The 21,713-nt window shown below is 36.0% G+C and overlaps 1 protein-coding gene across 3 annotated transcripts in view; it reads right to left on the bottom strand.

Annotated features, from left to right (window-relative positions):
- The window catches only part of LOC121425152, a 33,123-nt gene extending 16,641 nt beyond the window's left edge, over nucleotides 1-16,482 (bottom strand). For 2 of the 3 annotated variants that reach the window (XM_041621148.1, XM_041621150.1), the window contains exons 1-2: nucleotides 16,363-16,482; nucleotides 12,193-12,803 (exon numbers count right to left, since the gene is read on the bottom strand). In XM_041621148.1, the coding sequence (XP_041477082.1) occupies nucleotides 12,193-12,658 (466 nt within the window). In that variant the 5' untranslated portion in view covers nucleotides 12,659-12,803; nucleotides 16,363-16,482. The remainder of the gene's footprint in view (nucleotides 1-12,192; nucleotides 12,804-16,362) is intronic. The other variant, XM_041621151.1, reaches the window with a different exon arrangement.
- Nucleotides 16,483-21,713: the final 5,231 nt, after the last annotated feature.

Here is a 21,713-nt window from a genome sequence, read left to right as displayed (position 1 = left end):
GAAAGGACATAAAGAGAAGAAAGGAAAAACAGAAGAAAAGAGGGGAAAGGAAATTAAGAGCATCAGTACTATAACGAGTGAATAAGGGGGAGGGGGTAATCAAAATATGAATTGGAATAGGAAAGGGTGGCAGGAAAGGGTGGCAGGAAAGGGAAAGACAAAAGGAAGGAAAGTGAGGTTATGGCATAAATTGATCAATTATTTTTAAAATCAAATCAATTCACAAGGTGTACTTCTATTACTCTTCCTTTTCTTAATTTTCACTTCAAGAAAGCCCTGATGGAAAAAAAAATTCAGATGGTAGAAAAAAATCTTCTCTCTGAATGATTTCAGCTCTCATTTTAATACCAAGAAATGGGAAATAATTGTCATAAGAGCATCAGTACTATAACGAGTGAATAAGGGGGAGGGGGTAATCAAAATATGAATTGGAATAGGAAAGGGTGGCAGGAAAGGGAAAGACAAAAGGAAGGAAAGTTAGGTTATGGCATAAATTGATCAATTATTTTTAAAATCAAATCAATTCACAAGGTGTACTTCTATTACTCTTCCTTTTCTTAATTTTCACTTCAAGAAAGCCCTGATGGAAAAAAAATTCAGATGGTAGAAAAAAATCTTCTCTCTGAATGATTTCAGCTCTCATTTTAATACCAAGAAATGGGAAATAATTGTCATACAGGTAGCGCCCATTTTCCATGGGCTCTGCTAGTATTCAGAAAATAATAGGCCTAGAAAATAACATATTTGCTTTTCCCTTTCCTTCCCCCCCCCCCCCTTTTACTTTAGAGGTCAAGTCCACCCCAGGAAAATGCTGATTTGATATAGAGAAAAATCAAACTATAGTATAGTGCTGAAAATTTCATCAAAATCAGATGTAAAATAAAAAAAGTTATGACATTTGAAAGTTTTATTTTTTTCAAAACAAAACAGTGATATTTACAACTAGGTGAGTCAGTCAGTGATATCCATCACTCACTTTTTCTTTTGTTTTTTATTGTTTGAATTATACAATATTTCATTTATTACAGATTTGACAATAAGGACCAACTTGACTGAACCATAGAGTATTAAACAATGATAATTCCACATGTTCAGGAAGGAATTCATCATTGTATCACTTGACAATAGGAGAAAATTGGAATATTTCATATAATAAAATACAAAATAAAGTGAGTGGATGATGTCATAGTCTCCTCATTTGCATACAAGCCAGGATGTTCATATAAATGTTTTGTGAAATTAAGTGAAAATTTAAAATGTCATAACTTTCTTATTTTACATCCGATTTTGATGAAATGTTCAGTGTTATGCTTGTTGGATTTTTCTCTTCTCATTCAAATCAACTTTTTGTTGGGGTGGACTAACTTGTCTTTTAAAAATAGTCTTAAAAATTATAGGATCCATGGCCCGAATAAGCCCCAAAGACCCACTCCCCCATCTGCATGCCAGAGCCTAAAATTTGTATGAATAAATGTTTCTGAAAGGATAATGCATGAAAAATGTGATTTCTTATATCTTTAATCATTGGAGGCGGAAGCTGAAAAATTTAGGGGGGGTCCACCTGAAATTTAGTGATGGACACAGGTAAAAAAATTGACAAGCTTCTGCCGCCTATATGTCTTTAGTCAACAAAAGCAGCACCTTTTATTGACCGCACAAAAGAAGAAACAAAAATGTGATATGGAGGAATGTTCACATGTATAACAGTTGCACCCAAATAATGCAAAAGTTTATCTAATTTTGATAAAATTTTCAGTGTTTTGCTTCATCTCTGATCATTGTTTATCTGTTGAAATCATAATATTTTCAGCCTGGAGTACCCTTTTGAGATCAAAATTCAAGTCTTGTGTTTGCTTAACTTTCTCTAAAATCAACTTCAAGTTCAGGAAGACTTAACATTGAAGTTTCTTGGTAATTATAAATATTATGATTAGTTTCATTTCACTATTTCACTAAAGTAAAAACTTCATGTGTCCATTGAACACATTCAACACAGATCGTCAGTGTTCATCGGAACTGTCGTATCAGTCAATTTTGCCCCCCCCCCCCCCCGAAAAAAAAAAGATTTTGAGATTTCAGTAGAAAATGAAAGTATAAGTCCTGTTCTATTCATAGCTAAATTTCTAGGCAGCAATTTATTTTAGTTTCTGAGACATGAAGGGATTTTCACGGCAATGCCATACAAATTGTTGATAAAATACTCAAATCCCATTGGAAACATGTACTGTAGCAGAGCAAACAACAGCTGGCGCACTCTATGCAAATGCAGTCGCCAAACTGTCGTATCGGCACTGCATCAGCTTTGCCCATGAAAAAGTGATTTGACGTTTTGACTGATCGCATGCATTGACATGGCAGCAAACTACATGTAGGTAAAAACCATGCCGACTCAGCACTACATTTGGCGCATATTTTAATTTCATACAATCATTTTGTAAGATTCTGTTCAAGTTCATTTTGTGTTTTTTTTCTGTAAACTGGGATACTTTTATTGATCAAGCCCACAACATAAACTGAGCAAATTTGGGCTGACGGGGAACAATCTACGGTGTTGCTACTGCAGATTGGACGAACCTAGAGGGCCGGCCTATTGACTACATGTACATGTACCAAGTAGCAGGAGGCCCTCTATGTTACAGAACTGCCATCCTAAATGATGAAAGTATTCTACAAGTTTCAAAAATCCTGTTTTAGGGGAAAATCTTATTTAGTGTCAATTTCTCCTTAAAAATCCTTGAATCTAAATATGATAAAATCCTACTAATTGGCATGCAGATCCCATTTCATAGAGACCTGTTATTATAAAAAATGCAATATTTCTGTAACAAATTTACTATCAACCAATCAGATTAAAGGATTTCAGTAGCTTTGAACTGTTATTGGAAATTTCTTACTACAAAAAGTTTTATGAAACCGAGCCCTTATGTTAGCTTTAGAAAAGACAGTTTCTATACAACAGTGTCCAATCCGGAGAGCGTTTCATGAAAGGACTTGTCGGACGTTTTATCCGACAAGTCCCATTTTATCCGACAGTTACCATAGTAACAGTGCCTCACAGCCAATCAGAGTCAGAGAAAGATGTCAGATCTGACAACTTGTCGGACAAAAATGTTGATGAAACACTCCCCTGAACTCTGCTGTTGTAAAGCTGCAGTCTCCTGTGGTAAACATGATACATGTACATGTATGGGATCAGTCTTGTTGCATTGGCTTGGCTTTGATCAATATCACCAAGCTCCTGTACATGTACATGTACTATTGTAGCTCTGTTTAAAACCATTGTGGTTTCGTGGGGATGGGAAATGGGCTTGGTCTCTGCAAAATATATCACTGGTGTAAACCCCATCAAATAAAGGTGTGTGCAGCAAGTAAAAATACTAAAACATGTGCAGAAGTGAGAAGCCTTCATGTTCTGTACATGTACATGTGCATACTGCGCATGAAATTTCGCACCACCCCCCCAAAAAAAAATCCCACGCCATTATGTTTTCTTTTTCCCAGAGTAGAAAAAAATACATGAACATGTGGGCTTATTTTACAATAAAGATTTCCTGATAATTTTCCTAAAATTTCCGATATTAATTATAATGCGATCTGCTCCACATGCGAGCTAAACCGCTACCATCACAGTTAGCAGACAACATTCGCTATATCGAGACATTAACGGTAATGGATTTTTATCAATAACTCCGGTCCAAGGTACGCAATTACTTATATTTCCCTGATAATGGAAACCATGAAACTGTGAATTTCGCTTAAAAAACTTTTAAATCGCGACCTATAAAACGTTAGTTCACTTATACGTTGGCTGTACGTACTGGCCTGCAAGCTCTTCAGTCTATGTATTGGTGAGTGGAGCCAACGTAGTTCAGCGGAACAACCAAAATACAGAGAGAGCTTTTGGTCTTGGCAAGATACTGAAAGTCTGAAATCAAGTCATTTGCCATCATGCACAAGCTACAGCCCGTACATGCACAAAACAGGGTGCATCATGCTACATGGACATGAATATGTGAATAGATCTACAGGTAAATTTTAAAGGTCAAGTCCACCTCAGAAAAATGTTGATTTGAATCAATAGAGAAAAATCAGACAAGCACAATGCTGAAAATTTCATCAAAATCGGATGTAAAATAAGAAAGTTATGACATTTCAAAGTTTCGCTTATTTTCAACAAAATAGTTATATGAACGAGCCAGTTACATCCAAATGAGAGAGTCGATGATGTCACTCACTCACTATTTCTTTTGTTTTTTATTACGAATTTGACGATCAGGACCTCCTTGCCTGAAGCACAAAATGTTAAAATAATGGAATTCCACATGTTCAGGGAGGAATGAAACTTCATGTCACATGACAATGACGAGAAAATAAAAATATTTCATATTTCATATAATGAAGTACAAAAGAAATAGTGAGTGATGTCATCAATTCTCTCATTTGGATGTAACTGGCACGTTCATATACACTATTTTGTTTAAAATAAGCGAAACTTTCTTATTTTGCATCCAATTTTGATGAAATTTTCAGTGTTATGCTTATTGAATTTTTCTCTTTTTATTCAAATCAAGTTTTTGTTGGGGTGGACTTGTCCTTTAAGTATAACTGAAGGTGATTTATCCCTGTCCTTATCACAAGGGTCTTAAGTGAGGAACATAAACATACTGTACATGTACTATACTTTATAGCAACATGGTGCATTCCATTACCATAGCAACCCAGATTCTGACACAACCGACTATTATTCACTCCAAGACCATTGCATGTATTAAGTCTCATGAGCATTGGGCAAAAACAGAGGGAGTAGTTTGTTTTTACATGATTTACCCCAGGTGATTCATTGCTATGTCACTGCCATGGTAAATTAACGTAGTACACATTTTTCAATGTGCATTGCACGTTATTCACTCAGGGCAAGACCAATGTTTGTGCCAAGTATCGTGAACATTGGCAAAAAACAGTGGAAATAGTTCGCTCTGCAAGATTTTTCCTGATGCTCTAACCATAACAAAACAATAGCTGACAAATTTTATCAAAAATTAATAAACATACATGTATATGTTGCGTGTCTTCAATCCATGACCAATGTGGGTGCCAAGTCTCATAGAGAAATGGAGGAAGTGGCTCGACCCATTGACTGGACACCCCCGCCCGACCGACCATATACATGTACGTATATATATATACGTACATTCTGACCCCGATTCTTATCCTCTTCAAACTTTGTTTGACAGAGATACAGGTACATGTATGATCAATTTGGTCAGCAATATACTACATTTCTATTTGGGCACCTTCTTCAGGGACTCAGTTTTATAATTATGAGGGGAGCAATAAATAGCTCTCCTAGATCTTTTAAGGAGAGCGGTAGAGGAGCACTGCAAAAAGCTCTTCTTCAACATACAAGGGGAGCTTTTTGTCCAATTAACAAAACAGATGGAGGAAATGTATGTACTATAAAGTTACAATCAACAACCAAAGGAAGTATTTGTAATTGTTTTACAATGTTTTGTAATTAGATTGTGTGTTATCAAAACCTGTTTGAGTTAGGTTTGACTTTGGCTTAAAGTTGAGTAACTAACAATTTTTTTTTCAGGGGCTCCATTTTAAATTTTTTTGGCAAATTTCGGGGGCTACTTTTGCATTTCGGGGGCTCTTTTTAAATGCTACTTTTTTGTATTTTGAGGAATACCTGTTCACTTATTAATTAATTATTACTTTTTGTTCAATATTGTATGATTTTTTAAGTTATTTTTCATGCTTAGAATCTTGGATGTGGGTGTGTGTGGGTGAGTGCGTGTGTGTGTGACTGTGAGTTGGACTTGGATATACCTGTTCACTTATTAATGAATTATTACTTTTTGTTCAATATTGTATGATTTTTAAAGTTATTTTTCATGCTTAGAATCTTGGATGTGGGTGTGTGTGGGTGAGTGCGTGTGTGTGTGTGACTTGGATATACCTGTTCACTTGTTAATGAATTATTAATTTTTGTTCAATATTGTATGATTTTTAAAGTTATTTTTCATGCTTAGAATCTTGGATGTGGGTGTGTGGGGGTGAGTGCGTGTGTGTGTGACTGTGAGTTGGACTTGGATATAAATGAATTCAATATCTAATTGCATTGACGCCCAATGGCGACAATGCATTGTTCTTGTTCCATATTCCTATTCCGTAATCTTCTTCTTCTTCTTCCACCAAAATCCCATTTGTTTAACACATGGTTTTGTTAGCTCTACCCTGACTCCGTCCCTCATCCAAATTCATCCAAATTTGGTAGACATGTTGTCCAGCATCCCTAGTTGTGCCTCTCGTCTTCCATTTTCCAAAATCACTCATGCATGACCATCCAGACGCCATTTTGTCCATTTCAAGTCCATTTGCATACCATTCTTCATTCTTTCATATCTCAATTATCCTGCATGCTACAGACTTCTAACAAATTGCTATAGATAGTCAAAGAGTTGCTCCATCATCTGCGACGTATAACCTGACCTTCAAAATGCCATCTTTATGTCCTAAATTCAAATCCGAAATAGCCTTCCTTCAAAAACGTCATATTTATTGAAATGTAAAGTAAAAAAATCGTAAAATGGCCATAACTTTCTTGTTTTTATTCATTTTGAGCTCATTCTTTCAGGAATTGATAACGGTATCATAAAATACAAGTTACTGAATTTTCACGCATCATTGACCTTCCGTCATTGAAATAGCGCCCTCTAAAGTTTCAAAAACGCTTACCTTTGAATGCTCCTCATTGCGTCATGCGTGGCCAAACCCGTACCCTTTTTTGAATTTAGGGTCTTCAAGATATGATCTTTCATGCCATTTAAAAAAATATATACCTTACAACTGACAAAATATCTCAAAAATGCTCCCGAAAATCAGCAAAATACCCAAAAATGCACTTTACTGCCAGCACAACTTCAACTTGCTCTTATTTCCTTATTATTGAAGCTTATTCTTTCTAACTTGGCTGATATGAGTATTGATATATACTTCAACCGTTCGTCAACCTTTTGTAACAGAAACTGACAAAAATCTGACGTCAGCTTCAAATTATTGTGCAAAACCTTCATTTTTAATGTCTTTCTTTATATGGCATTTACTTCCGGTCTATTGCCTGCGCACAAATAAAAGTGGTATCAATGTCACCGCATTGGAATACTCTTTCCATTGATACCAAATACGACATAGGTTACAACAGAAAATTTCAAGATAAGTCAATCTGAACACATGGTATACTGCTCACTATGTACACATTATCAACAACAGAATTGTACAGTGTCTATTGCATCGGTTTCGTGCAAAAACGAACTGAACGTACTATGGCACGCCATTTGTCCAATAAGGCGATACACTTAGTTTATGCATGCACATCGTTCTGATATGTACTTAACACTGGGTTACGTTGATGAATTGTCAGCGAATTTGTATGCTTATTTCCATTACTCTCTCTGCGTCTTTCTCTCTCTCTCTTTCTTCAGCGGCCACATGGTCTGAAAATGGACGAAATTTGTTTGACTCGAGAATGTAATTTCCTATGAAAAGCAAAATCTGCCAAAATCCAATTTGATTAACATGTAATTTTTGATAGTCCTCTCCTGCCTCCGTTTCTCATCCAAATTCATTCTGATTTGGTAGACATACTATCCATAATTAGGGACCATAACCTTTAGAAATAGCTCCTTCTATTGCAAAGTCTTGAAATAGTTAAATTGCCATAACTTCCTTGTTTGAATTTATTTTTTGTCTCATGTTTTCAGGGTTTGCCAATTGTATCATTTCACATACTCCAACTGTGTTTTACGCATCAGTGATCATTCCTTTAAGAAATAGCGCCCTGTAATATTTTGAGAATGTATGTCATCTAGAGTTTTCTCTTGATCTCCTCCTGTTTCTTGCCCTCTATTAAATCAGAGGCGTCAATGCATGCACATCGTTCTGAAACGATTGCAGTTCTAGTTTCTACTCCATCTATTCCAGTACAATACCTTGTACTCAGCCATGTACATGTAATAAAGGCCCACATCCCCTAACTTTTCCTGAAGTTCTTTGAAAACGCAGATCTCCATGAAAATTTCATTTCTCTATTGGGGAGTCTAAATTCGGTGAGAATGTATTCATTAAGAACTTAAATATACATGACAATGAAGAAATCATCAAACTTTATTGGCAGTTTTGAATAATATTCATGAAATGTAAACTCTGTCTGAAACAGAAAATCACCATCATTGAGGCCTTTACTGAGTGAATTGTCCCCCAGAGCTCTGGCAGAGACAGAGCTCTAACTGGCTAGCTAGTAAAAGCGCCAATGCGTGAGCCTGCTGCCAGCCTTGTAAAATAGATGGAGCTTTGTTTGATGATTTATTGTCTGATATAATACCTCATCCCCTAGAAAAGAAAATAAATGATTTTTTAGTCATAATCAATAAATAAGGTAACTTATTTTGGAAGTTAATAGGCCTAAGTCGTTTTGAAAGCAAAGCCGAATGACAACTCACCAATGCTAGGTTACAAGTCTCAGGGATTTATTTCCTGTGTAATTCGAATTATTTAATCACAGAATCGTGATATCTGTAGGGGAAACATGTGCATTCGAAATTGCACATGGTGGTAGTCATAATGGACCCGTATACATGCAACTGTTTCCCGACCGTTGCATTGATTTTTTTTTTCCGTAGTTGGTACCATGTGTATGGAAATACGTGGTACAGAAAAAATAACTCAACGTCGGCATTTGAAACTGCGCTCCTCGCACAATTTTAAGGATTATTCATGACTTTGAGTGTTGGTTTTTGGATTATTTTTAAATGGTAAGCGGAGCTCGAGCATATTGAGTTGTTATTCACTCGGCAATAAGCATGATTTTGGATGATTTCGAGGGCGACTTTAGGCATTTCCGCGCAGGTCAACGATCGCGAGGCGCGCTATTAATTGCGCTACCAAAAATGGATTAAGGCGCGCATGTAGCGCGCGATCGCTCTCGCGCGCCTTAAAATCGAATCCCTGCTTCTTCACTATCTGAATAGGCCTACATGTACATCTACGAGCATGCAAGTGACCAAAAAGAAAAAATTGTATTTGCGTTTAGCCAACAGCACACTACATTGTACAAGATCCGACAATCACAATGACATGATTTTGCTCAATAAATGGTACAAGTATGTATGCAATCATTCATACGGTGTTCATAAAAGTATTTGTGACCATAGCATTAAAATTTTCATCTTACATTAAACATGACAGTTCCTAGAAGCAAAATTACTTCATTTGAACATCATCATAATGCCAGGATTAATAAACTCATAATTTTGTTTTGCTGCAAGCCTAATTCCGATTGAAGTCAAGTCCAAATCTGATTCCTATTACAGCTGAAGATAGCGTCTATTCTACATTGTAGAATTGAATTTTAATTTATTCCTACAGCGAGGCTAAAAATGGCCTGAAATTTTTTTATACTTTGGTAATCATACCACTCAAATTTAGAGCTTTGGTCAAGATTGTATAAAATTTCTTTGAAAATCATATCGCAACAGATCGTGTAAAGTGCGCAAGGTTATTCTGAAAGTTGAGGAAAAACTTTCCCCAACAGGCAAAATTTACAATTGAGAGTGGGTTTTTTTTACTTCAAAGAGACTATTTCTACCAATTTTTTTTATCGTTCTTTGAGGTATTTCTATATTTAATAGGCCTTCAGTGTCTACCTTCCCAAAACAGTTGAGAACAGTATGGGAAGCCCGACACAAGCAGGCAGTGACTTCTCTGCCTAGATAAATATGGACTTCCAGCGGCCCTATTCTGCGTGCAGGTCAAATAGGCCACTTCTAACTTTGACTAGTCTTTGCAACAGGCACAAATTAAAATGTAACTTAGTTTATAATCATTTACATTCATTTGAAATGTACAATGATGTGAAATTTTGACTCAAAGAGAGAAAGAAAATAAAGCAAAAAAATATTGAGCACATGCATGTAAAACAAATTAAATAACAGGTAAAGGGTACAGATACGGACGGATAAGGCCTACATGTAGAAAACAAAAGTTTAATATAGTTTTTTTTCTCACTGATATGATGGTACAGGTAAGTTTGAAAGCATTGTAGGGCTCTACAGTGCATACCAAAAAAAGTTTACACTTTGAAAAAGTCACAAGAATTGAAAAAAATATAATATATAAAAATATAATACAATACAGATATTTTCTTTTTTTCTTGGAGTTGGGTCTCATCTACAAGATAAACGCAAAATTTTTGACACAATGTTATGCTTGAGTGAGCACCATCTATATTTGTAGGGCTCGCAGAAATTTGCACAAAACATCCATGCAGATTTTCTTGCTGTGTCATGTGGAAAAGATGAAAAACGAACTGGCCAAGCTTTCTTCTGCATTTTTAGCCAATGCCGTACGTAAAACAGATCAATTTTAACATTTTTCAATCATCTTTGTAAATGAAATTAATATTTTTACCCTACATGTAGAATGAGCACAACTTTTACCTTCCTTGTGCAAGCTGGATCTTTGGACATAAAATGGAACAAATCAATGTGTTTCTGTTAGAAATTTTCAGTGTTTTTTAATCAAGTTTTGTCATTTGATTTAAAGGGGTTTATATTTCCTAATCCATTTAATACTTGTTTCTCCACACTTTTCCCGGGCATGACAATGAATAATAGAAGAAAGTTCAAGCCTAAGCCATTTCATGTACAACAGATATCATCATGATGTCCTCCATAAGGTGTGTGGGGTAGGGGGAACTTGGGACACATTTGGGCTGAAGGGAGTGTTTTGGGCAAGGAAACAAGTTAAGGGTAAATATATATCTTCAAATCAATCTTATTATCTTTAAAGTCCATGTGCTGATTAAGGTTTACATGTTCTTTTCTCCAGATATATTTACCATAATTTGCAAAAGTTTTAAGACCACCTGAAAATGTGTGTGTATATCACATACATTTATATTTAATTGTAATATAATGTCATAGATTAATCAGAAATTGGCCTATAAATACTATTTGTTTGAGTTGATTCCGTGTTTAAATAGATTGAATGGTCAAATGGAAATAAGTTTAAAGAAATTGTCCAATTGCTGGATTTATCTTTGTTTTCCCCAGTTACTTTTTTTACTTCAAATATTTTTTAAATCAAAAGGATTGGTCAAGCTTTTGGATAATCTGAAGCTCTACTCACATAACTCCAGTTTTGTCATCACTGCATTGGTTACCCATTGAGTACCATATTGTATTTAAGTTATTAAATTAAGTTTTTTTTACTGTATCTATGGATCTGCCATGGAATATAACGTTAATTTGTTGATGCAATATAATCCTCCTCAACGTTTAAGACCTTCTGATTCAAAATTGCTTGCAATTCCTAAATCCAAGAAATTATGGGGGGAATCGGTCATTTGCCCATGCTGGACCTTCCTTGTGGAATTAATTGACATATATTCTATTTGTAATATTCTAAATATTGATTTTTTCAAAACCCATTGTTTAAAATTGAGTAGTTTCGTTTTACTGTCATGATTGTGTTTCTTTATCCTGTGTCTTTTCCCGCTCCATGTAGTCTTTTTTATTTCGTTTTCTCCGCGTAAGCACATAATCAATGTGGATCTGGCAGTTCAGAAATACTAGCTGTAATATTAATGTATATACCTTAAACCATTCAATAATACAAAGGTCGGTTATTAATGAAACTAATTATCAGGTAGTCTTAAAATTTTGCAAATGATAGTATTCCAAGTTTTATGCGGATCATTTTATATGAACTTTTTAAAAGTGGTGCTCACTCAAGAAGTTAGATTTGTTGACAGTCATATCGTCGCTCGCCTATAAAAAGGCTTATAATAATGTGGAAAAAGCTACAGGATATTACAAAATATCGTTTTATAGGATTATTTCAGAGTGTAAACTGTTTGATACGCACAAATAGCACACAGTGGTGCACAGTATGCTTGCAGGAATGGCTCTTTGCCAGTCCACATCGGTCTAGATGCAATGATTCAATCTACAGATACATATGTTCAGCGTTCAGTTCTGAAGATCAGGATGAAGACAGACTTAGCCATGTCTCCCACATGGTGACATTAATTTCTTATCCAAAACATAACTACTAATTACATCTGACTGGTACAAATTAGTACAGACCAAATAACCAACTATTTCCAAAGAGTCTCTGGCAAGTACTTACCGTGATAGGACCTTCTTCGGCTAGTTGTTTCACGAAAGTCGTAGCTGGGGGAGCGGGGATGGTTTGACGGTGCGTTGTCAGATGGGGAGTGCCGACCACGTACCACGTGGGAGCGTGAAGAGTAGTTCCGCCCTGTCAGAGAGGGTGGAGAGAGCCTTGTCCTTGGTGAATGCGACCTTCTTGTGAAGCTCCCCCAGTAGCTGCCCGATGGATTTAGCATGGGCGTGGTATGGCCCGACAATAGTTCCTGCGGTGCCTCCGCACCCTGCACTCGCGACGGGTCAACTAATGTAAACAAGTTCTGACCAGGACTCTTCCTCTGGCCACTGTCCTTCGGACTATGTAAGGACTCTTTGGACGTGTTGCCGGTCACCTGAGAATCCTTGGAGTCCGCCTGTATTCTCCTCAACACAGGCTCGTGAGATCGTGAATTGGAATCGCTATCATCAGGTGAGACAATCGGCATAATGAGAGGGGAAATACTGCTGTTTTGTCCCTCATCGGGCTGTTTGGGGTCCAAACAATCAAGAATAATAGAAGGACATGTGCTGATAAAAACTTCACTCTCTTTCCAGCTAGAAGTAAATAATGCAAGCTAAGGAACCAAGCATCTGCAAATAGATTTAAAAAAAAAAATTTAAACAAACTATTAATTTAATATACGTATGCAATCTTTGTTAAAGGTCAAGTGCACCCCCAAAAATGTTGACTTGAAACAATAAAGAAAAATCTACATGTAACAAGCATTTACACTGAAAATTTCATCAAAATTGGATGTAAATTAAGAAAGTTATGACATTAATTTAAAGTTTTGTTTTTTCTCAGAACTGTTATGTATGCACAACTCAGTGATATATGCAAATGAGATAATGAGTCGATAATGTCCGTCACTCACTATTTCTTTTTTGTTTTTAATTGTTTGAATTATACTTTCATAAAATGAAGAGGTTCTCCAGGCTGGCTTTCAAACTCACTCAAGACTCCGGTTTGTTGAAGATCAGCCATGCATTAAATCTTTTGTTCACCATGCGAAAGCTATCTGTGGGAAACTGGTGAAAACACGTTTATCTCATAAAATTATGGAAATACAAGCCTTATTTCAAATGACCAGAACTTTTTTACTTCTTGACCATTTTCTGTAATTTTGGTACCAAATTAAAGAGCAGATATTGAACTTTTCAGAAATATGGTTTTCTTTTTGAAACCCAGATACCCCCCCCCCCCCCGCCAAATGAGTTTTTGGCATCCTTTCTTCAAATTGTTTTTGCTCACTCATGCATGAATAAGAAATAACCTAAGTAATATCAGATGAAAGAGGAGATTCTAAGCTTCAAGTTGATAGGTCATTTGTCTATTCTATTTATGATTTAGTTATGATAAATGATCGCTAAATCTCGGTTTCGTTTATTCTGGGACGCACTGTACAACATTCAAATTTTTACAAAATTGACAGTACTGTAAAACTTGACTGAACCACACCATGCTATTATAAATTCCACATGTTCAGGGAGGAATAAAGCTCAATTTCATATGACAAGGGGGAGAAAATTGGAATATTTCAAATAATAAATACAAAAGAAATAGTGAGTGGATGATGTCATCAGTCTCATTTGCATACCGACCAGGATGTGAAAGAACACTTTTGTGAAATTAACTGAAAATTAAAAATGTTATATCTTATTTTACACCCGAATTAGTGTTATGCTTGTTGGATTTTTCTCTTTTTATTTAGATCAACTTTTGGTTGGGGTGGACTTGTCCTTTGAGAAACGTTTTATTTCGAATAGATTTACATGGCAAAGTGCAACGAATATTTCCCCACCTTTAGCTAGAGCTGCAGCTTTATCAATATCCTACATACATGTATACAATGTATTGTACACCATGTAATGGAAAACATGCATGAGAAATACAAAGGCTTACCATAAAGGTAGAAGGGGATCTACCTTCCGACTCCCTGGGCTTAAACATCAAGTGTCATGTCACATACTAGCAACTAACCAAAAATATGGGTTATCAAAGCCCTGGCAAAGTTCAGCCACAAGAAGGCTGACTTCCCCACTATACACAGAACATACATGTTTGTAATGATGGGGTGGGTGACTTTGAGGGAAACCCACTCATTCAATGAACACGGTTATGATATAACCTTGTTCTCAGTTAGTACTCCATGTGTGGCAAAATAAGGTTGGCAATGTTCAGCTTGTTTTTCTCTTTTTCTTTAGGACAAATGCTTGATTGTTTGACACTGTCAGATTCCATTACAGCTAGTCATCATATAACATGGCTCTTAAGTAAATTTGATTCTTTTAATTTTTTTTTCATAAATTCGAAATAGAGATTGAAAAATGAAAATTTGCTTGCCATATTACTTTCCACCAATAGAGAGCGTACACAAAAATATGCCCAAAATTCAAGTTTTTGAGTGCTCTGGTGAGTACAAAAAATTATTCCAAGTTACTAATTAAAAATGAATAGCAAATGTATGGAAATAAGTGTTTTTGGTCACAAAAGTGATATTTCAATGATTTTTTTTTATAGTGTGTGTTGTGTACTGCATTGGCATACCATAGTCCTACCTGTAGATTCCCCACACGCAAAGCCCTCTGGTTCTCAAAAGGGTGTGTTGCGAGCGTTCCACGAGGTATTGGATAGAGCGCCCCCTGCTCACGTTTGAGAGACATAGGGAATACAATTTTTTTGTACTCCTGAGACGCCCTCGAAATGCACCTCGAGCGGGCTTGTCAGGATAACGTACTAATACAGGGCAGGAGAGGTGGTCTTGCACAATTTCCTGGGAACTTTTCTTTCCTTTCTTTCTTTTACTTTTCAAACTGACATAATTTGAACAAAGAAATTATCATATTTTGGAAAAAAAAGAAAAGCATATTTATAAGGCAACAATAGTCAAAACTGACTAGTTTGCCTATTCAAAATAACAACAACAACAACGTTGATTTGTGTCACATTGACTGGAACCTCACCCTTCGTCAACCCCCTCCCCCCGTTTTGGTGAAAGGGAGCATTGGGACTTTCTGATTAGTTTCACAAAGTTTTGAATTTCGGTTTATTTCCGATTCGTCTAATGCCAACTCGTCTACTACAATTTGGTCTATCATCGATTCGTTCACTATCCACATGGTCTAATTACCAATTCGACCACTCACCATTTCGTTTAATAAGCACTTGGACCAATAGCTATTTAGTCCGCATATCACTTGGTCTCATTGGACTAAGTGATCATTGTGCAAAATGAATGAAATTGGATATTACTATTAGACCAACTGGTTACGAGACGAAATGGTGATTAGACGAAGTGGTCGTTAGACGAAATGTTGATGGACGGAATGGCATCAGACTAAATGAAAGTAGACCATGTGGTGAGTGGATGAGTTGGCAGGAGACGAATTGGCAAGTTACTGGGAAGGGGGGGGGTCTTTATGTTAAAAAATTAATCAATGGTAGGCCTATGCAACACTGTACAACTTTGCTTTGAAGGATTTTTACTGGCCAACCGAAATCTAGCGTCCGTATCATGGGTGAAGAACAATAGAAAACAAGATGGTGGCATAAACATCGGGCAAGTCTCTTCCATCTTTTCATATTTTTCTCATTATTTTGATGAATTCTTGTTTACAAATGAAATCCATATAGCGTAGAAAGGTCGGAAATGAAGTTGTATCCCATGTACATGATTTACGGCTAGATCTTTTTAGTTTTACTTTAGAGAGAAAGTAGGAATCTCGGGGGCGAAAGTTTCAGGTTTTTTGGTGGTACACACAACTCACAAGTGTATAGAAAGGAAGACCTGGCTTCGTATGAGAGTAACCTTACATTAGTAAATGATTTTTACTCTCTAGAAAGAAGCCTCCTGGCAACTTGAGCCAGGCACAAATGCAGTGCCAGTGTCATGAGTGACACTGTACTACTGTAGTCTACACTACTGACTACAGTGCAGTACATGTATATCATAATGTTGTTCGTTGAATGAGTGGTTCATTGAATGAGTGCAGTACAGCCTTGTATGCGACGGAGTACACGAGTTGCAGCCTGCAGGTATTTTCTTTTCCATAATAAATCACATTCTACTAACATTTCAACCATTCTTAGAGCATCCACATCACTACATTGAACAAAAATACATCATGTATAAAAAAAAATAATACTTACAATTATTTTGATAAGACTCTTCGGAGCAAAATCGTCACAGAAAAATTGCTGTTCCTCGTTCGACCGCGGAAGTCGACCCCTCTGATCTTGTTTACATCCACACAATACCTTTGCAGAGATGTGTTACAGCCACAGCACAGCGCTCATCACCATACGTAATGTACAAATTGTATGCACATTTAGGACTGGTTTCAAAGAGCCTATATTCAAAGATGTTACTTTTAAAGTACTTTCGAGTGGAGTTACTTTTAGGCTCAGCAGCCCCCCTATTGAAGGGACAAAAACAAGAAGAAAAAAGGGAAAAGAAAGAAGAAAAACAATGAGAAAAGGTAGAAAAATAAAAGAAGGAAGAAGATGAGTGAATAAAATAGCCAGAGGAAGACTTGGAAAATAAAAACATATCTTTCATTTCACTCTACAAAAGTTCCGCTCGCGCTTCGCGCTCGCAATGCCTATTACATGGAGCTTAAAATATCAAGTTTTTAAGTCAATACTCAATATACAAACATATTTCACCTCGCCATCGAGCTTCCATTATCTTCTTTGATGTACAAATTGATTTTAAAAAATGCCCTGTAAAATGTTTCGCTTTATGGTATGAATATCACAAAGTTTTCAGCTCGCGCTGCACACTTTAATTTTTATTGAGAAATGTATACTTCTGTATGAATTCTAACAAACTACTTAACTAACTTTTTCATGACATTTGATCAAAAATTTCGGCTCCGCGCTTTGCGCTCGCACTAATTGTTAAAAATATATTACCCATGCATCCTAAATTCAATATTACAAAAGCACTTAAAGTATCCAGTTTTCAGGCCTTATTATCAACAAATTTCGAACTCTCATTAGGTGTATACGTTATAACATCAAACATGATCGAGAGAGTATCCTTTAAATGAATTCGTATTCCTTAAAAAATGTGCCCTATTCTGATCGGAATAAAGTTTTCAGCTCGCGCTTATGAAGAGGAATTGAAAGATAATCATCCTTTTCATATGATGACGAAACGCGCTTAGAATGTCCCGTTCTAGGTCAAAATATATTTTTTTGAAATATCAGCTCGCGTCATTTTTTGCGATCCATATCTTCGTTACAATTTTCCCTCCACAATTATGCTTGAAATAGCGTTTAATTTGTCCCTTTTCAGATCGGATACTTTTCAGCACGCGCATCGCGATAGGCCCTACCTCTCTTTTTCACAACAAAAAAAGAAATGTTTAGAATGCCCAGATTCTAGGTCTAAATTTTAAAAAAGCAAAAAAGAGCTCATGCATGTTTATTCAGCTTGTTCTTTATTTAAAATGTGCTTAAATCATCCAGTTTGAGATCAGAATATAACAGATTTTCTGCTCGCGCTTCGCGCTTGCATTATTCATGTATAGGAAGGTATCCATCTCTTTTGTAATTATATACAAAATTAGAATATCCTGTTTTTAGGTCTAAATTTCAATGTTTTTCCGCTAGCCCTTCGCTCTCGCATCATATGTATACATATCTTGTTCATGATGACAAAAATAGAATGAAAAGTTATTAGCTCGGAATACAAAAATTTCAGTTCGCGCTTTGCACTCGCATTATTTGATTGTTGGAAATGTATTGCCATCATGGGTAAATGCTAACAATCCTTAACGGGTCGTTTTTCGATCAGGCCAGTATGTAAAAATTCAGCTCGCGCTTGGCACTCGCAGTAATTAATAATAAAAAAAAACATAGACGCATCTTGATCATCACAAACATTACTCAGAACGTTCAATTTTCAGGACAAAATATGTGATAAAGTACGTCCGAAATTTTTGCTCGCACATAGCGCTCGCATCATTTAATTAGGTATATGAGATACAATTGTCTTGTTTATAAGAATAAAGCTAAGAAGTATAACTGCTTGACCCCCACCCTCCCCCAATAATTATTGAAGAATGCTTTGGGCCCGAGGAACATTGATAAAGCAAAGCCTTAAATGGGAAGTTCACCCTGACAAAAAGTTTATAGTAAAAATAGTAGAAAAATAAAAAGTACTGCTGAAGGTCTGAGAAATATTCATCAAAGTTATTAGAATTTCAATTACTTGATTTGTGACGTCAGATGTGCGAGCCCAGTGGCGTACCTAGGATTTTCCACAGAGGGGGCAAAATCGTCCATCGTACGCCAAAAAATTTGACAAAAAAAGATCCTCAGTCTGATATAAAGGTCATTTCGCACCAGGAAAAAAAAATGACAAGCAAAAAAAAGGTCTTCAACTTCAAAGGAGGTGGTCGTCACTGGTGGCTCGTCAGGGGGTGGGGGCAGGGATACGTCACTTGCATGGGTTGTGACTCGTCGGGGGGGGGGGGCAGACAGCCTAGTGTGCGAGCCGCACATAGCGAATTGCAAAAAAAAATCAATGAAATGTAATTTTCTCAGAAAATTGAAAAAGGTTTTCACTGTACCTTTTGTATATCAATAGACAAATCATTTCACACCCGGTCATGAATAGAAAACAAAATTAAGTTATCAGGAACCATACACAATTTGAAATTCGTGTATTTTATATTACATAACAAATGGGGCAGCTGCTCGTTTATGACGTCACAAATACAAAACTTTGAACTCAAATAACTTTCTTAATCTTTAACGGATTTTCCTCAAACCTTCACCAATATGTTTTATTATTTTTTCTGCTATTTTTACCACAAAATTTTCTTCAGGGTGAACTTCCCCTTTAACGAGTTAGGAAAGATTATATTACGTAATAAAGCATAAAAAGAAGAGATTCTCCCCCATTCTCTAAAGATCTTGGCTCAATTTAAAGGACAAGTCCACCCCAACAAAAAGTTGATTTACATAAGAAGAGAAAAATCCATTAAGCATAACACTGAAAATTTTATCAAGATCGGATGTAAAATAAAAAAGTTGGTGACATTTTAAAATTTTGCTTAATTTCTCAAAGCAGTGATATGTACATTCTGGCTGGTGTGCAAATGAGGAGACTATGACGTCATCCACTCATTATTTATTTTGTATTTTATTATATGAAATATTTTGATTTTCTCCTCATTGTCAAGTGATACAACGATTAATTCATCCCTGAACATATGGAATTAGCATTGTTTAATACTATATGGTTCAGTCAAGTTGGTCCTTATTGTCAAATCTATAAAAAATGAAATACTGTATAATTCAAACAACAATAAACAAAAGAAATAGTGAGAGATTGACTTAATCGACTGACTTACCTAGTTGTGCATATCACTGTTTTGTGAAAAATAAGCGAACCTTTAAGATGTCACTCACAACTTTCTTATTTTACATCCGATTTTGATGGAATTTTCAGCACTATGATAGTATGATTTTTCTCTATTTGTTCAAGTCGACATTTTCCTGGGGTGGACTTGACCTTTAAAGGAAAATATAGGTAAAGTTTTTTTTTTTACAAAGTTGGCCCTTTATATAGAATGTGCTATTGCAATACTATGATTATATTCATTGAAAAGATATGTATGAATCCATTCTTTTATTTGCAGGACGTGGAATTTCCATAAATTTTCTTGTTTTTACGTCAGAAGAGATTGTATGTCGATGGCAGTGTTTCAACCCCTTAGTTTCACTGAGAGGTCCGCTGAACACATGACTCAAATGAAATAAACTTTTCCATATGAACAAAAATCAGGTTTGAGCGACCGATCGGGGAAAATGTGGATAAAAATATTTTTTCTTTCCCCTTCCCCCCCCCCCCATTGGCGAAAGTTGGATCCTCCCCTGCTCTCCTTTTCTTTTCTCCTCTCTTGTTTTCTCTTCTATTCTCACTTCCCTTCTCTCTTCTCTTCTTCTTTTTCTCCCCTATTTTACTACAAAAAATTTTACGGAATTCAATCGAATCCCCTGAAGCTTCCAATCCCTGACGGGGCTTGAATAATCATATACATTTTAAAAGTTACTCCACCAAAATGAGCCAAAGTATAGAGAAAAAAAATCTTCCGAAACTTCCATCAAGGGGGGGGGACATGTCCTCCTAAATTTCAGGTGGAGGGGACAGTTCCCCCTTCCCCTAAGGAGAGAGAGAGAGAATGAAAGAAAGAAAAGGAGAAAGAAAAAAAAGAAAGAAAGGAAGGAAGGAAGGAAGCAAAAAAGAAATTAAAGAAAGAAACTTCAAAGAAAGAAAGAAAGCTATAGAAAGAAAGAAAGAAAGAAAGAAAGGAAAAAGATAACAAGAATACTGAACAGTTGAAACAAGAAATATTGAAAGCCTATACAGAAAAAAAAAACTTGAAAACTTTAGGATGTTGAGTTCATATGAATATATTATAAGTATATATATATTTTTTCCAAAATGCCCTCTGGAAATATCATAATTCTAAAGCTGAAAGGTCTGTGCTCCCTGGACCCCACCCGCCAAGGGCTTCGCACCAAGCGTAGTAGAAAAAAAATGGAACTAAAAAGAGAAGAGAAAAATCACAGCAAGATGACAAAGAAAAGAAATGTGAGTAAAATAAGGGGAGGGAAATAATTGGAAAATGAAAAAAAAAGAAAAATCGGGTCATTACATGAAAATTAAATTTCGCTCGCGCTTCGCGCTCGCATTCCCTGTCCAGGGAGACAATCTGCTTACGAGGATAACAAGGAGCTTTCAATATCTTATTTTGGATTATTTTGCTTCTAGTTTCCATTGCATTCTGTTCATGCTTACAAAAAAGTACTGAATATCAATAAATGTCAGCCAGCGCTACGGTCTCGCAGCATGACAGGCAATTTCTTTGAAATACGTATTCCCTTCATGAATTACAGCAAACAATAATTTAAGTGTTCCATTTTCAAGTCAGTAAATCACTTTTTTTTCATCTCGCTCCTCGCACTCGCATCAATATTGTTTAATTAGAAGACCATCCACCCTGTTCATTGGTTACAAAAATTCTTAGAATGTAAAAAAATGCATAAAATGTCGCTAAAAGCCCCTTTTTACTTAGCCAAAACTGCAAAATAGTGAAAAATGTCCAAACTGTGCTCACTTTTGCAGTACGCCTACCCCAAATTTGTAAAGATTTACTCACTGCGTTTGCATTTCTGAAACTGAATCTGTGACAACACTCATTTCATTAGTAATATAACTCATCTCACAATTTGACAAATTATTTTTCCAATCATGTAACACCAGTAACTAAAATCTAAATTGGAATAATCGTGCCTTCATTATCGATGATGGTATCAAAATTGTAGATGGCGCTATTCCGAAACCATCATGATCTTCATATTGTCTGCTTCTCATCTAGTAATCCGAATTTATATGAAATGACCGATGCCATAAATTTCATATCATGATTATAATTATGTTGTTACCATGACGAACAGACGGGGGCACTTTTTAGTATTTCCCC

This window comes from Lytechinus variegatus, chromosome 12, assembly GCF_018143015.1.
Source record: "Lytechinus variegatus isolate NC3 chromosome 12, Lvar_3.0, whole genome shotgun sequence".
Taxonomy (NCBI): Eukaryota; Metazoa; Echinodermata; class Echinoidea; order Temnopleuroida; family Toxopneustidae; genus Lytechinus; species Lytechinus variegatus.
The sequence above is the reverse complement of the archived record's forward strand: the minus strand, read 5'-3'. Positions and strand labels throughout refer to the sequence as shown.